This window comes from Ursus maritimus, unplaced genomic scaffold (genome assembly GCF_017311325.1).
Source record: "Ursus maritimus isolate PB19 unplaced genomic scaffold, ASM1731132v1 scaffold_33, whole genome shotgun sequence".
Classification (NCBI taxonomy): Eukaryota; Metazoa; Chordata; class Mammalia; order Carnivora; family Ursidae; genus Ursus; species Ursus maritimus.
The window spans coordinates 27,346,061-27,360,782 of NW_024425897.1; the positions used below are offsets into that span (position 1 = coordinate 27,346,061).

Sequence of the window (14,722 nt, forward strand, 5' to 3'; positions counted from 1 at the left end):
GTGTCCCTGTGAAAGCCGAGTGTGCGGGTCCTAAGCCCCAGGATCTCTTCGGACACGGGGTCTCTACAGAGGCAGTCGTATTAAAAGGAGTCATGAGGGTGGACCCTGAGCCTCTGTGTGGGGTGTCCTGGTAAGAAGAGGGGATTTGGACAGACGCTCGTAGACACAGGGAGAAGATGGCATCTCCGAGCCAAGGAGGGAGCCCTGGACCAGATCCTTTCCCAGTCCCTCAGAAACAACGGCCCCCAAACCTTGCTCTCGGGACTCCCCGGGGGCCTCCAGAGCCATGCCGGCGCCTTCCGTGGTTTAAGCTGCCCCGTCTGCGGGGTGGTTCCCCAAGCACAGTCCTGCAGCGGGAGCGTGGGCCTTGAACTCAGCCCTGAACGAGGAGAAAAGCCGCCCCCATCAGGATCTGTGCGAAGAGAATCTGCTGGAAGGAGCAGCAGGAGTACAAGTGGCGTGACCAGAACCACATGCATTCCCGGTCCAAGCCTGGTGCTCTGCCTGACTGTAAGCCGTCTTCCTTCCAGGAGCACCGGCGTGGCTTCCGCAGAAAACATCACCAACCCGCCACAGCGACCATCCTGCAGGAGACGCTCGCTGCACCGAGAACACGCATCGCATGACCTCGCCTATCCCCAACAAAGGCCATCTCTAAGAAGTGCTATTTCCATACAGCCAAGACAAGGCATTAAAGAAAGAAAAAGCCACCAAATTTATCACCAGACCGAAAACAAAGACATTTCAAGATAAAGAAAAACTCATTAATTTACGTCTGTGACATCACCACACTTACATGTAACAGCTTACTTGATTTAGTTCCGTAGCAATAAAAGTTAGCCGTGAAGTATTCACTTACTGGGCAACTAAATTTATTGAAAAACAATCTGTAGGCAGGCCTTTTAAAAATCGTTATTTGGGGCTTTAGTCCCTGAATGTAGGACACTGAATAAATTCAGAGGTTTTTTGCACTGTTTTTCAAAATGCTTCGTTAATACGACAATTAACTATTGAGAGCTAATTCACCTAATGAGCATACATTCATTCACTCATTTAAAGCATTAGTTCATTCAAAGTGTGCAATTCCGGAGTTCTTAGCATATTCCCAAGTTGTCAGCCCTCAGCATTACCAATTGTAGGAAATTTTCTTCGCCCCAGAAGGAAATCCTGAACACAGCTTCGGCCACTCGCTGTTTCTCCCCAGCGTGACCCCCACGCCAAGCCCAGCCTGAGGCAACCAGCCGTCTCCTCTCTGTCGCTCCAGCTCGGCTTCCTGCAGACATTTCAGAGGAAGGGAGTCCGATGACGTGGGGGCTTGGGGACCTGCTTCTGTTACCGACGTAACGTTGTCATGCCGCAGGGCGTGTCGGGACCTCAATCCTTTGTGTGTGCGAGACCTGCCACCGTGCATACACACGGCACTTAGGTATCTGCTCGCCAGTGTGTGGACATCTGGGCTGGCTCCGCGTCTTGGCTATGATGAATAGTGCTGCCGTGAACACGTGTGTGCGAGTGTCTGCTTGACCGCGTGGTCCCGTTGCTCTTGGGTCTGTATCCAGGAGTGCGCTTGCTGGGTCCCGCGGGAACTCCATGTTTAACCCTCCGAGGAGGAGCCACACTGCCTTCCGAAGTGACCACACCCCCTCAGAGCCCACGCCAGGGCGCAGGGAGGCTGCAGTGCCTCCATGCCCTCATCAACTGTTCTTTTTGGTGACAGCCATCCTACGGTGTGTGACGTCACAGCACACCGTGCATTCCACTTACAAGTCTCTAAAGACGAATGATGTTGAGCACCTTTTCAGGTGTTTATTGCCCTATTTATAGCTGCTTTGAAGAAATATCTTTTCAAGTTGTTTGCCCATTTTTAAATTGGGTTGTCTTTCTCATTACTGAGCAGTCAGAGTTCTTTATAATATTATAGATACAAGTCCCTGACCAGATAGATGCTTTACATATTTTCTTCCACTCTCTGGGTTCCATCTTCCCACTTTCTTAATTTCCATTGAAGTTCCAAAGTTTAAAATTTTCATTAAGGTCAGTGTATCTATTTTTGTTGTTGTTGCTATTGCTTGTGTGTTTGGGATCATAGCTAAGAAAGCTCGCCCATCCCAAGTTCTCAAAGAGATACTCTTCTATTTTCTTCTAGGGGTTTTATGGATTTAGCTCTTAACACTGGGCTGATGATTCATTTTGAGTTAATTTGTGTGTATGGTCTAAGAAAAGGGTTTGGGGCGCCTGGGTGGCTTAGTCGTTAAGCGTCTGCCTTCGGCTCAGGGTGTGATCCCGGCGTTCTCCCCACATCAGGCTCCTCCGCTGGGAGCCTGCTTCTTCCTCTCCCACTCCCCCTGCTTGTGTTCCCTCTCTCACTGGCTGTCTCTATCTCTGTCAAATAAATAAATAAAATCTTTTAAAAAAAAAGGAAAAAGAAAAGCGTTCAAATTTACCATTGTACTTGTGGATGCTGCATTTTCATTCCAAACTTTGATATAATTTAAATTTACTTTCTTTCCAGCTTCCTAGTTTTTAAGGGCACCTGTTTTTTTATCTGGGATTTTGGGAATGCAGTCTTGAGCTCCGGGACAAGTAGTTTTCCTCTGTGAATCTTACTGATTCGGGTAGAGACCATCGGCAATCTCAATCTTATTTGCGATGATGTCTATGCCCAGAAATGAGTCTAAGTTCTTCAACTATCAGCTAATCCTCCCCATCACCCTTAATGAAGGCGGTTTTATCATTATCCTTATTTTACATCAGAAGAAATAGGCAAACAGGCGACAGACCGTGACATTGGCTCAAGATCATACAACTAGTGCAGTAGACCCTTGACCAATGTGCGGGTTAGGGGCACCGACTCCCATGCCGTTGAAAATCCACATGTAACTTTTGACTCCCTGAAAACATAACTAGTAATAGCCTACTGTTGTCCGGAAGTCAATAACATAAACAGTCAACGAACACGTTTTGTATGTTGTAGGTATCATATTCTGTATTCTTACCGTAAAGTAAGCTAGAGAAATGAAAACGTTACTGAGAAAATCGTAAGAAACAGAAAATACATTTACAGTCCTATAGTGTATTTATCAAAAAAGAAAATCCATGTGTAAGTGGACTCCCCAAGTTCAAACCCCTGTTGTTCAAGGGTCAGCTGTACATAAAAGAACCAGGATTCGGACCCAGGCAGAAAAGCCTCAGAGCTTGCACTTTAGGGAAATTATTATCGTTTTGATTTTTAAAAGTTTAAAACACAGAGAACTGAAAGAATAATAGTACAACGAGTAGCTGTAGACCCTTGACCTGTGCTCACCTCTGTGCTCCAGCTCCCCCCCTCCTCTCCCTCACTCACTCACTCACACACACACACACACACGCACACACACCCCTCTGTGCTCCAGCACCCCCCTGCCTCTCCCCCACCCCTCACACACATGCATTCATATGATATCTCAAATTTAATTCCTGTTACCCAGGGTCTTCCCCCTCCTCTGTTCCATATTTATATCCCCTTCTCCCACCACCATACCCTTTTCCCAAAAATGTGGTCAGAGAACATACTTTTATGATTTCAGTCTTTTTGAATTTACTGAGTCTTATTTATTTGGATTCAGCATATGATACGTCCGAGAGAGGGAACCATGTGTACTTGGGAAGAATGTGTCTCCTGTAGGCACTGGAGGGTGTCCTGTAAATGTCAGGTTAAGTGGGTTAGTGCTGTTCAGGACTTCTGTCACCCTGATGGTTGTCTGTCCAGTTGTTCTGTCAGTTATTGAGAGTGGAGTATCGAGGTGTCTAATTATTATGATTAAACTGCTTATTTCTCCTTTTGGTTCTGCCAGTTCTTGCTTCAGGTGTTATGGGGCTCTGCCCTTACGTTGTGCACACGTAGGATTTTTGTCTTCCTGATGTATGGATCCTTTTCTCATTAGGAGATGCCCCTCTTTGTCTCCAGGAACAGTTCTTGTCCTCAAGCCTATTTTGTCTGGTGTTAATGCCGCCAGGGCAGCTCTGTGGTTACTGTTCACAGGTACGTTTTCTCATGGTCTTACTTTCTAACTTTTGTGTCTTTGAATCCAAAGCGTATCTCTTGTAGGCAGTGAATACAGCTGAGTCTTGCTGTTTGTACCCAGTCGGACAATTTCTGCCTTTTGAGTGTTGTGTTTAGTCCGTTCACGTTTAATGTAGTGACTGCAATGGTTGGTTTCCATGATTTTGTTATGTGCTGCTGGATTCTGTTTGCTACTATTTTCTTTAGGATTTTTATGGAGAGATTTAGACATGAGGTTGGCCCGTGGCTTCCTTCCATGCCATCTGTCTCATGCTTTGGTATTACTGTTGATGGTTCATAACAATTATTTGGAATGTTACTTTCCTTTTCTGTGGTCCGGCAGAGTTCCTGCAGCACTAGGGTGATGCGGTCCGATGATTTTGCAGAATTCCCTTGTGACACTGTCTGAGATGATCTTTCATTGTGGACGGTTTCCTTGATAACTTCTCTGTTTCTCTTCTAGAAATTGATGTTTCGGCTTTTCTACTTCTACCAGGCTTAACTGGGTAAGAAGCATTCTTCCTGGTAGCTACCCATTTCAGCTAGGTTTATCAAATTTATTTGCAAAGATTTCTATAAATATTCTCCTATAGCTTTAAAATTGTTCTGAGTCTCAGTGATCTGTTCCCCCTCAGTCTGTCTTGTGTTGTTTTCTCCTTTCTTCTGGTGATCAGGGTTGCTGGTGACTTCTTTATTTCACTGATTTTTTTTTCAAAGAATCTCCATTTGGATATCCTAGTTGCTTTGTTTTTGCTTTCTACTTCATTAATTGCTGCTTTTATTTTGCTTTCCTTCTGCTTCCTTTGGTTTGATTTGTTGTTTCCTTTTTATGGCCTTTGCATCAAGCAAGGCTCCCCTACTGCGCAATACCATCTCATTATCCCCCCTCAACCAGCTGGTCCCATCACGTAAGCCTCCTGTGTCCTGCCATTTGCAGGCTGGTAACAAACATTCGTCTAACGAGTGGACAATGAAAGGACAATTCTCAGGGGTGCGTAGCTTTCCATGTAGGGTGGGTGCTTGGTGAGCACTGGTTGAGATGATACACAAATGAGTCTACACAACAGGACGGCTGAGAACAAGATCTTCCTTGCCTGAGACAGGAATTTAAACTCTGTTATCCCTCGGGTTCGGCCGGTCCTGTGATTCTCTGGTCATCGGTTTCATAAATCTGCACGTGTCTGTCTCTACGTCTACACCTGTAGACAGCTCCTCCCGATCTCTGTGCCTGCCACAAGTCTTCACAAATATTCTGGCGCTTCTCCCGGATCAGGGGACAGAGGCACCCATGTGTAGGAACATGCTGTGGGGCCGCCTGGAGCAGGAGCTCCCTGACGTGTCGATCACCCTCTTTCTGAGCTCTGCCCTGACATGAGGCCGTGGGGGAGATAGGACGGCCTCCAAGCTCTCGTCCGTGCAGAGGATGTGGCAGTTAGTTGACAAATGTCTAGAAATGAAATCACAGTGTGTTGCGCTAGTTTAATGAGCAGCAACACTGTGCGACAGGTGGAGAGACAAGCCATATGACTCACAGCATCACTCACCATAATTACGTTACGACCTCGTAACTGATGTCGTTGCCGTGCTAGGCAGCTTATGCCACAAACCACATAATGGTATTTGTGCAAAATGACATCTGGATTTTTCATGTGCTACAGAGAGGAGACTTTAGTCCCTCATTCCCAAAAGATGCAACTGAGACCCAGGGAGACATCCAGGGACACGTCAGTGCGCTTGCCACCTCGGTGGTTCCTGGGCTGCCCAGCAGAATTGTGGGAGGAATTTCACAAACGCCTGATTGTGGGCCAGAGCAGGGTGGGGGCCCAGTCAGGGTCCCTCATCACTCCAAGCGATAGTGCTACACTCCCAGGGTGATTCCGGCGTGGGCCCGGAGCAAAGACAGTAAGACCAAGATCTTTATACAAGACGAAGACCCCTTGATCTCTGGCCTTGTGCTGTCTTCCAGGACGCCGGACTGCACCTGCAGTGTGTCAGAACCCGGGGCCCACCCAGGAGTCCAGACGCCTTTGTGACCCTAGTGCTGGGATGTGGCCATTTCAGGTCACTTTTTCCCTGTGCCGTGAGGTGCCTCCTTCCCGAGTGTGATGACCACCGAAGCTCCTAGTCTTGACCCTACAAAATGACAATGGAAAGTCTGACTTGGAGGCCTTCCATGTTCTTGAAACACCAACAGGAGAGCCTGACAGAGAGACCCCCATCATGGCTGCGCTGGAGAAGCAGCTGGGCGTCTGGCGAGCAGGACGGCGGGGGCTCTGATCCATGCGTCAAGCCAGCTCTCCCAGTTTCCCCGACAGTGGGAACAGAAGAGCCTCAGAGGCGTGCTGGCAGGAAGGATGTTGTCAGCTCCGCATTCTCTAGGGCCTGGAGCTTAAACTCAAAGTAGACTGGGAGGATATAGGGGATGAAGAACCAGAAAACCAGGCGCGCCCGCCGAGACAACAGCTGGCGGTTATGATGGCCACGGCGGACAACACGGACGCAGAATTCATTCAGCACGGATGATTCCGGGGCGCTGGCTCGCGGTATTCACTGAGCGTCTGCTGTGCAACACACCTGCTCTGGGCGCTTGGGTGTGGCCGGTGCACCTGCCAGAGGAAGGCCTCTGTGTCCCAGAGCTGCGGCTGCGGGTGTGTAACCTGACACTTCCGAAATTCCAGGGTCACCCCTTCATGACCCAGTGTTTATTACTTGAAAGGAGAACCACAGGCAGAATCAGAGCGCCTCCTACCCCTGCTGGAGAGGAAAAGCCAGATGAGCGGCTTGCTGTGGACGCCAGCCCGTCCTGCCCTGGACACCGAGTTGCAAAGGAATGTCCCTCTCATGTGCTGAAGGCACCTGCCCTACGAAGGGTGAGTGGTCCCAGGTCCAAGGAACCCCAGCAGGCTCAACATAGGAGGCCGAAATAGAGCCTTCCAGGTCGGGCTTCCCAAAACCATAGGAGGAGAACCAGAGAGACGCTGCCTTGACGGGGAGGGGAGGCCGACTGCCTGCTGTGCTCTCGGGCATCTTTCGAGGTCTCGGTGCCAGTTTGTGCTGGGCTGTGGATGCCACGTGCTGGTCCCAGACCTCGGGGAACGGAAAGCCTGCTTAGTGAATAATCGGGATGATACATCACGCTCTTTGTCACTCTTGTCTGCATGCCAGAGAGACATGCCCGGTCCTCCTGCACTGTTCCCACAGCTTGTGCTGGGAGAAAATGACTTACTGGGGGACTAATGAGGATAATTAGGGATGTGTTCTCCAAACTGTCACTGCACAAGTGTCAAGCGAACATTTGGAGAGAGGGGGTTTCTTCGTGACATTGCGGTGATCATATCAGACAAAGTCTTGCGGGATAGAGCATTCCAGAATCTGCAATAGTAAGTAATTTCAATGCAGTACGTACTTGGAACGTGGAATGTTTCGATCGGGATATCGCTTTGGCGCACTGTATTTCTCGTGAGGTGCCGGAGGTCCGGCGGACATAGACGTTCCTCTGCCCCACGCGGGCTCCTCCCATCAGAGACACTCTTAATCACCACTGCCCACCTGTCTTCTCTCTCCTGTCCTCAGGCGATGGATCTGGAAGTCCCGGTGCTGGCCAGGAACATCCCCGGGAACGCGGCAGTGGTGAAGCATGAGGTCACAGGGCTGCTGTTTTCAGACCCGCAGGTAAGGAAGGCTTTGTCTGGAACAGTTTTCATCGGTATTTCCCTCGGACAGTCTGTGGTTCCCATCTTTTCGCCGGTGCCCAGTGCTCCCTCTCCGTGGAGGGAGCCCTGCGTGCAGCGAGTGTCTGCTGTGACCACGGGGGCAGCCACGTGACTCAGGAGAACCTAGCGCAGGGACCCAAACGCAAGACCTGCTCCTGTTCCTGATTCTGCCTCTGACAAGCGCTGCAGCCCTGAGCACGTCAGGTCACCTCTGAGATGCTTGGGTTTCTGATCTCCAGGCGAGTGCTCCTCAGATACGAGCTTAGATTTCTAGAACACCTACTGGTTTTCAGAAGATTGCTGCGTATCTAATCACTAATGCCTCAAAACAACGTACAGAATAAGCTGGGGGCTTGGGCATATATCCGCGTATATTTGAAAATAATGTATGGGATGATGCAGCGGAGGGTGGCACGGCTGGAGCACGCGTGCGCGGGGACCTCCAGGAAGTGTGTGACGGGGTCTGGAGCGCGCCCGTGGATGCTGCCTGCAGCTGACCCCGGGGACCGTGCAGGGCGTGTGGCCTGGCCTGAGTCTCCAAGCTGTTTTCTCCCGGACAAACAAAGCTCGTTCTTCCTGCTTCCTCCTGGGGCGGGGGGGAGTGACGGGGGCGGACAGAGGGACACGCAGGGCTGCGTGTGTTCACGGCACGTGGCCGGGGCTCTGGACCTGTTATGACCACGGAAGAGGCATGGCCACAGCCAGCGCTACCATCAGCAGCAGGAAATAATCTTAGGTCTCAGTTTTGTCCTTTGAGTCTTTAAAAATTAGGTGCTGCCCACCAGCATCTTTATTAGAGCACATATTATATTCAGGAGTATAGGGATTTATACTTAAATTACAGTCAAGTCAAATAATTGAAAATTCAGTTTTTTAGATTTCCTGTGGCGGATGCTTAATCTGAGACAACTTTCCCTTTCCCTTGCTACAAACACGCTCCCCTCTTGTCCCTGCGGCCCGGGGCGCCGGCTCGCCAGGGAGGCAGAGCGCAGCCGCAAAAGGGGGCCCAGGGCTCCCGTGGGACCGTCTGGCCAAAGGCACCCCGGCCGCTAACGCCGTCCCTTTCGGCGGCCTTGCCTACGAGCCAAGCAGTATCAGGACAGGGACAGCTGACAGGAGTTACTTGTCGCGCCTCCCAACAAAGGGCTTGTTGCTTTTTACCACATTCTGGAACCCTGGGAATCCACGCCAGCCACACTCTTAGGTCAGTGTTGCCTGCACGCTGGCAAAGACAGTTTATTTTCATCTCCCCGAACAATGTCTGCCCACGTCAGAGCTCGATTCCAGAGCGCTCTCTGTCAGGGAGCCTGAACGCGAGGACAGAGCACGTCGGCTGTCTCGCTTCACAGAGCTTCCGGCAAGGGTTCCTTCTGACACCTGCCAACCAGTGTCCCCAACCCCTCCCCCGCAGGTCGCGTCACCCCTGCTCCCAGACATGGCGCGGCGCTCAAAGTCAAGTCAAGGACTTATTTTGATTCTAAAACAACGTTGGTGTCACAAAGGATGTTTTTTAAGAAAAAGAACACTTTAGATACCACGGGGGGGGGGGCTGCCTTTTTTAACGCACTTTGAGAAGTGCGCTAGACGCGGCAGTCACACGTGGCTTTGTCTTGTCTTCCTCGCGGTCGAGACCAGACTCAACCAAGCGCAGGGTGGGAGCTTGCCTCAGAAACAAAACGCATTTTAAATACGCCAGCAGCGTGGTTCGAGTCATCGCACTGAGGGGCTCGGGTGGCTTGAACCGCCGGGGGGGCTGCCGGAGTGTGAAAGCCTTATTCAGATCTGCATTCAGATGCGGGTCAGCGCTAAGGGGGGACTTGCGGGCCGGACAGAGCTGCTCAGGGCGACGCATGGGCGGAAACCTGACTGCAACTCCTGTCCCAGCTGCATGGGAGGAGCTCGGCGTCCGCTCTCTGTCCCTGATCGAGCGACAGAGACACCGGATAGGAAGAGGGGAGCTCGCCGATGGCCCACATGCACCAGACCCCCTCACCTACACTTCGAAACTGCAGACAAACCTCACACAGGCTTTGCCTGAAGGACGTCAGTGGTTGTCAGAGGGAATCCCTTGATTTTGTGACCCTTTGTATAAAACTAAACCGACGACAGGAACAGAAACCTGACCTTTCCCCCGAGAGCGCAGGCCATACTCTGTGGCGGTCCCTGCTGGGCCCTCGCTCCCTGTCCCCTTCCTCGCGCCTGCGGCCCCCCGCGACCCCGTCTTCACACCCCGTGACAGCCTGTGCGCCGCGTGGGGTTACGGACCGGCGGGGTGGGTCCAGGATAGGGCCGCACAGCCTCATCTGCCCTCAGCGCCACGGGCGCGGGCCCCGGCCGGACATTGTAGGATCGACCCCCGGCACGCTCTCAGGTTCTGCCCCGTGAGGACGAGGCCGGCCTGGGAGGGCGAAGTGCCCCACAGGGACCGGCCCTGGCGGCGACAGAGCCCGCGCACGGAAGCTGGGAAGCTGGGGCACGATGGTGAGCTGCGCGGGGAAGCAGGGGGGACACACGCGGCGCGTGCTGCACCGGGTCTGCGGAAAACCGTAAGGGGCACAGGCTGCGGAGCGCGGCGGGCACGGTGCTGACGCGGCCCCCACGGTCTCTGTCTCCTGGCGCTATGCTGTGATTGTTTACATCATCCACACGTTTTTTCTAGAAAAATCGAAAACATAAAAATTACATGAAAAAGTATCATAACTGACCATTTAGAGACAACCTATTTCTGCAGGACAATGCAGGTGGGACCCATCCCCTTTCCCGTTTGGACGGGCCTCTATGGCCGCGGTTTCAGGGCGTCTTGTGAGCTGTTTTGTGTCCACTGTGCTCAGCCGGGGCCACAGGTGGTGAATCCATCCTCGCTCTTGTTCTCACGGATGGAGAGACCGTGCGCTTTTCCCTCCGGGGCACCGCACGCCAGACGAAGAGGGTTCTCCTCGGAGCAGAGCGCTTGCTGCAGCAGGGGGGCACACGGACCCCGATGGCTGGGCAACTTGCCATTTAGGGGCTCCTGCTTGTCGGGGCCATTCCCGGAGCTGGGGGTCCAGGAGAGCCGTGGCCTTGAGCACGGCTGGTGGCTGAGGTCTGAGGGAAGGAGAGCTGTGCCCGCTACTGATGGGGCAGTGTGTGGACATTGGTGCGGACCAGGACGGTGGCCACCAGCCCAGTTGTGACCGTCCCCCTCCACTGAGGGTCTGTGGGCCGAGGCGGCCACGCGCAGCCTCAGCAGCACGGCGAGGGGCAGGAGCTTTGTAGGAGCTGGAGGCGGCCTCCACCCGGACCCCCAGGTCTGCCTCCCAAAGCCCGCTCCCCTGGGTGACCTGTGCCAGTGAGCCTCACGTCCATCCCATGTCCCCAAGGCATGGCCAGGATGACTTCATGGCAGATTCACTGCCACATTTCTTGAGGGCTTTGCTCTTTCTGACCTTCTGAGGCCCGACCCTGCTGTGGTCACTCTTGTGCCCCTGGAACCTTCTCTGGGCTAGCTCCCTTCTCACGGCATTCTGGTCTTTGCTTGCCGAGACCGGAGGAGGGGTCACAGGCCCAGGGCCGAGCGGTCAGAGTACAATCCCGTCCTGGCTGCTTACTGCTCACTGTGTGACCCGGGCATGGTCCCTGAGCCTCTCTCTGCTCCTGTTTCTCTAAGGAAGGAGCCATGGGGACAGCACAGAGTCCCAGGCCCTGTCTGCATTTCCAAAACCCACAAAGCGCTTGAAAAGCAATTTGATTTTTTGGGAGTTTAGTGCCAAAACTCACTTGGCAGCAAAGTCGTATCTGAGCTGATGCGAAGTTATTTGTGGTTTTGTTTATCCTGCTTCGCGTGACTATGCGTACGTTTTGATTTGGAAATTGTGGTGTGTTGCGAATGGGGTGCTGCGTAGAGCCACCGCGGGCATACGGTAACGAGAGAGGGCATACACCCCATCATTAGACGCCCCAGTCCGGGATTCTGCACAGCAAGCACGTGACGGAGGCGGCAGCTGATCCGGGCCGCTCCCGCCCCGCTGCCGCTCCGGGCCGGCACCAGCTGTGCTCAGCAGAGAGGAGCAGCGGGCTCACGCCGCACCGAGGCTTCTCCTTCACTCGGTCGGAAGCGTAAGAGCATGAACGGTCCCACCACGTGGGTCAGAGCCGTGGCCTGCCCTGTCCACGTGGCCCAGAACGGGTCAGGACCTCCAGACCTGCAGGGCACGGCCCATCTTTCCTGGTCCTCCCCGGGTTCCGGAGCCTGGTCTGCGGGGTGACTGGCTGGGGATGAGCCAGGAGCTGCCCTACAGAACAGCCTGAACTTTGGGGCTGTTGAACTTCACATCCCCAGCCTGAGGCTCAGCTCTTCTCTAGTCTCTGGGAAGAAGGACGTGGGACTCCTGGACGGTGGCTGGGATGGAACGCTTCTCCGAACCACGTCTGGGGTGCGGTCTGCAAGGCTGTTTGCTTCTCATGAGAGTCCCCCTGCCCCATGGCGTGAGGGTGACAGTGTGATAACAAGGATCGCAACAGGGGTCTGGACGTCACTTCTGTCAGACGGCCCCGCGTCTCGTCCCCCGGACTGTGGCGGTGCCTCCAGGAGAGAAGGCAGGTCCCAGGGATTTGGCGGAAAGGTCTCCAGCAGCCACTGGAGATGACTCGGGGAAGGAGACCCAGAGTGGTGAACTGCTCACCGCGTGACTCTGAAAACAGAACCAAGCTCTTCTGCACGATTTTTTGTTTTGTGTATTTAACTGGAGAGACATGTAAGCCGAGTCAGGCCTCGCGCAGCGGTGGTCCTGGGTCGATCCGGCCACACGCGGGTCTCGGGGTGCCGTGGACTGAGTCCTGCAGCACTTGCTGGTGTTGAACACGGGGTGGTTTATGGACATGTACAGGGTCGAGGCCTCTCCTGCAGAGCACAGAGGACGGGTTCACGAGCCGGGGAGGCAGACCAGGCCCTGAAGCCTGGCACTTTCCCTCGCGGCACAGTGTTAATGCTCCATGCCCAGGAAAGAGGTCAGACCCAGCACAGTGGGAGCAAACAGGGCAGGGGTGGCATTGTGTGGGGCTCGGGTTCCGCAGTCGGACCCGAGGTCCCATCTCCGCTGACGCTCATAAATGAGGGGAGAAATGGTGGCACTAAGAGTCCCTGCAGAGGAAAAACTGCGGCTTTGGAGAACGCAGGGGAGAGAGACGGGGAGGCATAGTTGATGGCTCCAGTCTGTTTCTGCGGACGGTCATCCTGAGACACGTGTGCAGGCGTGTGTGGGGGTTCATGTGAGTTCTCGCTCAGCCCGTGTCTGCATGAACTCTCATCCTCCCTCCGGCCATGTCTCCGGAGCAGGGGAGGCGGACGAGGGAGAGGCCAGGAGCTACCACATGCACAGGCGTTCGGATGCCTTTGCTCTCGCCTTTGCCGCTATTCACACCTGTTTCTCCTCCACCTCCTTCTCTGCAGGACTTTGTTCAGCTGGCAAAGAGGCTGGTTCGCGAGCCTGCGTTGGAGAAAGAACTCGTGGCCAACGGGAGGGAATATGTGAGAAGGTATCACTCGTGGCAGGCGGAAAGAGACACCTATCAGAACCTGGTCCGCACCCTCGAGGGAAGCACCGGGGAGTAAGGGCGCCCACCGGGTGCTGTCCCGCGCCCGCCCGTGGCCAACGCCGATGCACGGCCCGGGGTCAGTACCCACAGATGGAGTTCTGGGCCAGCGGGTCCAGCCCGGCCCAAATCAAGCCAGTTTCAACGGAATCATCAATAAACGACGTCAGTTACAAGGGAAAACCTCATCTGAAACCCGTCTGAGCTTCCAGAGAACATTCCGGATGTGTCTACCAGATCAGCTCCTGGGCACAGGGGGGCCAGGAAGGGGGAGGTGGGGAGAGAGGGGCCTTAGCCGCTCCGGGACTTCGGGGCAAGCCACCGCACCACAGACACTTCCCACCGACCTTCTGATGACCTGTAACTCATTGTCTGTCCAAAACCAGCAACTAAAGTCACACGTGTCCACAGAATAAAGCGTGTCGCCATCAGCCCACAGAGACAGCCAGTGTGTGTGCGTGTTGTGGGTGGCATCTGTGAGAAACCGCCCCCTGCCCCCCGTCCCCCGTCCCGTCCCAGCCCCAAACATGCAGGTACTGATGCCCGAGCATCTCCTGAACGGGGGTTTGCCGAGGCCCAGGTCTGAATGATCCAGGAGTAAACCTCCAGCGAGAACAGAGATACCATGACCTCCGAATACGGTGGGGAGATGCACAGAACGGGGCGCTGTGTTATGCAGCCAAGAGGCGCCGCTGCCCCTGGGCTTCTGGGCCTGAGTCTCGGGCGCTTCTGCTTCTCCTCGAGCTCCGCCCTTCCCCCTTCCCCACTGTCCCGGGGGAGCCTGTTGCAGACGGTGCAGGCTCGCCTGGCAGCCAGTGCCTGGGAGCTGAACCCGCCTGCCTGTCACTGATCCGTAGCTCCTACAGTGTCGGGAGAGTTCCTCTTACGCATTTTTCTGATGAAAACACAGTGTCTTCTTCCTCCCACCCATAGTTCCTTTTTTCTTGCGTCTCCCCACGCCCCACCCTCACTTCCCCTTTCTGACCCAATGTCCTCTTGGAAAGTCAGGGAGCGCAAGTGGGGATGACACACGGAAGGCCTCCCTACCCACAATCCTGGTGCCTAGGCACGTTCCAGACCAGTCATATCAGATCTCGGGGCTGGAGGCCCCCAGGCCCGAACCTTTCTAGGGAGCCAACATGCCACCAACACCACAGCTAGGACAGCTTCTGCCTTAAAGGGTCCATCTGAAGAGGGACCAGAATTTCACAGGAAACGAACATCTGAGCAGAGGCTGGACAGTGACTTTGTACTGAAAAGTGAATCCGGAAAGAAGATTGGTTAAATTCGCCTTATGTTTGACACGATTGATTTATGCCGGCGGAACTGAAACTCTAGGTGCAGGGCCAAGAAACAGTTCCCACCAACAAGTAAATGACAAGCAAGACAATGCCCC

At 53.8% G+C, this 14,722-nt stretch overlaps 1 protein-coding gene across 5 annotated transcripts in view; it reads left to right on the plus strand.

The window, feature by feature from the left end:
• GLT1D1 (glycosyltransferase 1 domain containing 1) overlaps window positions 1-13,764 on the plus strand; it is a 76,634-nt gene extending 62,870 nt beyond the window's left edge. For 4 of the 5 annotated variants that reach the window (XM_040620038.1, XM_040620039.1, XM_040620041.1 and 1 more), the window contains 2 exons: window positions 7,616-7,714; window positions 13,184-13,764. In XM_040620038.1, the coding sequence (XP_040475972.1) occupies window positions 7,616-7,714; window positions 13,184-13,345 (261 nt within the window). In that variant the 3' untranslated portion in view covers window positions 13,346-13,764. The remainder of the gene's footprint in view (window positions 1-7,615; window positions 7,715-13,183) is intronic. The other variant, XM_040620040.1, reaches the window with a different exon arrangement.
• Window positions 13,765-14,722: the final 958 nt, after the last annotated feature.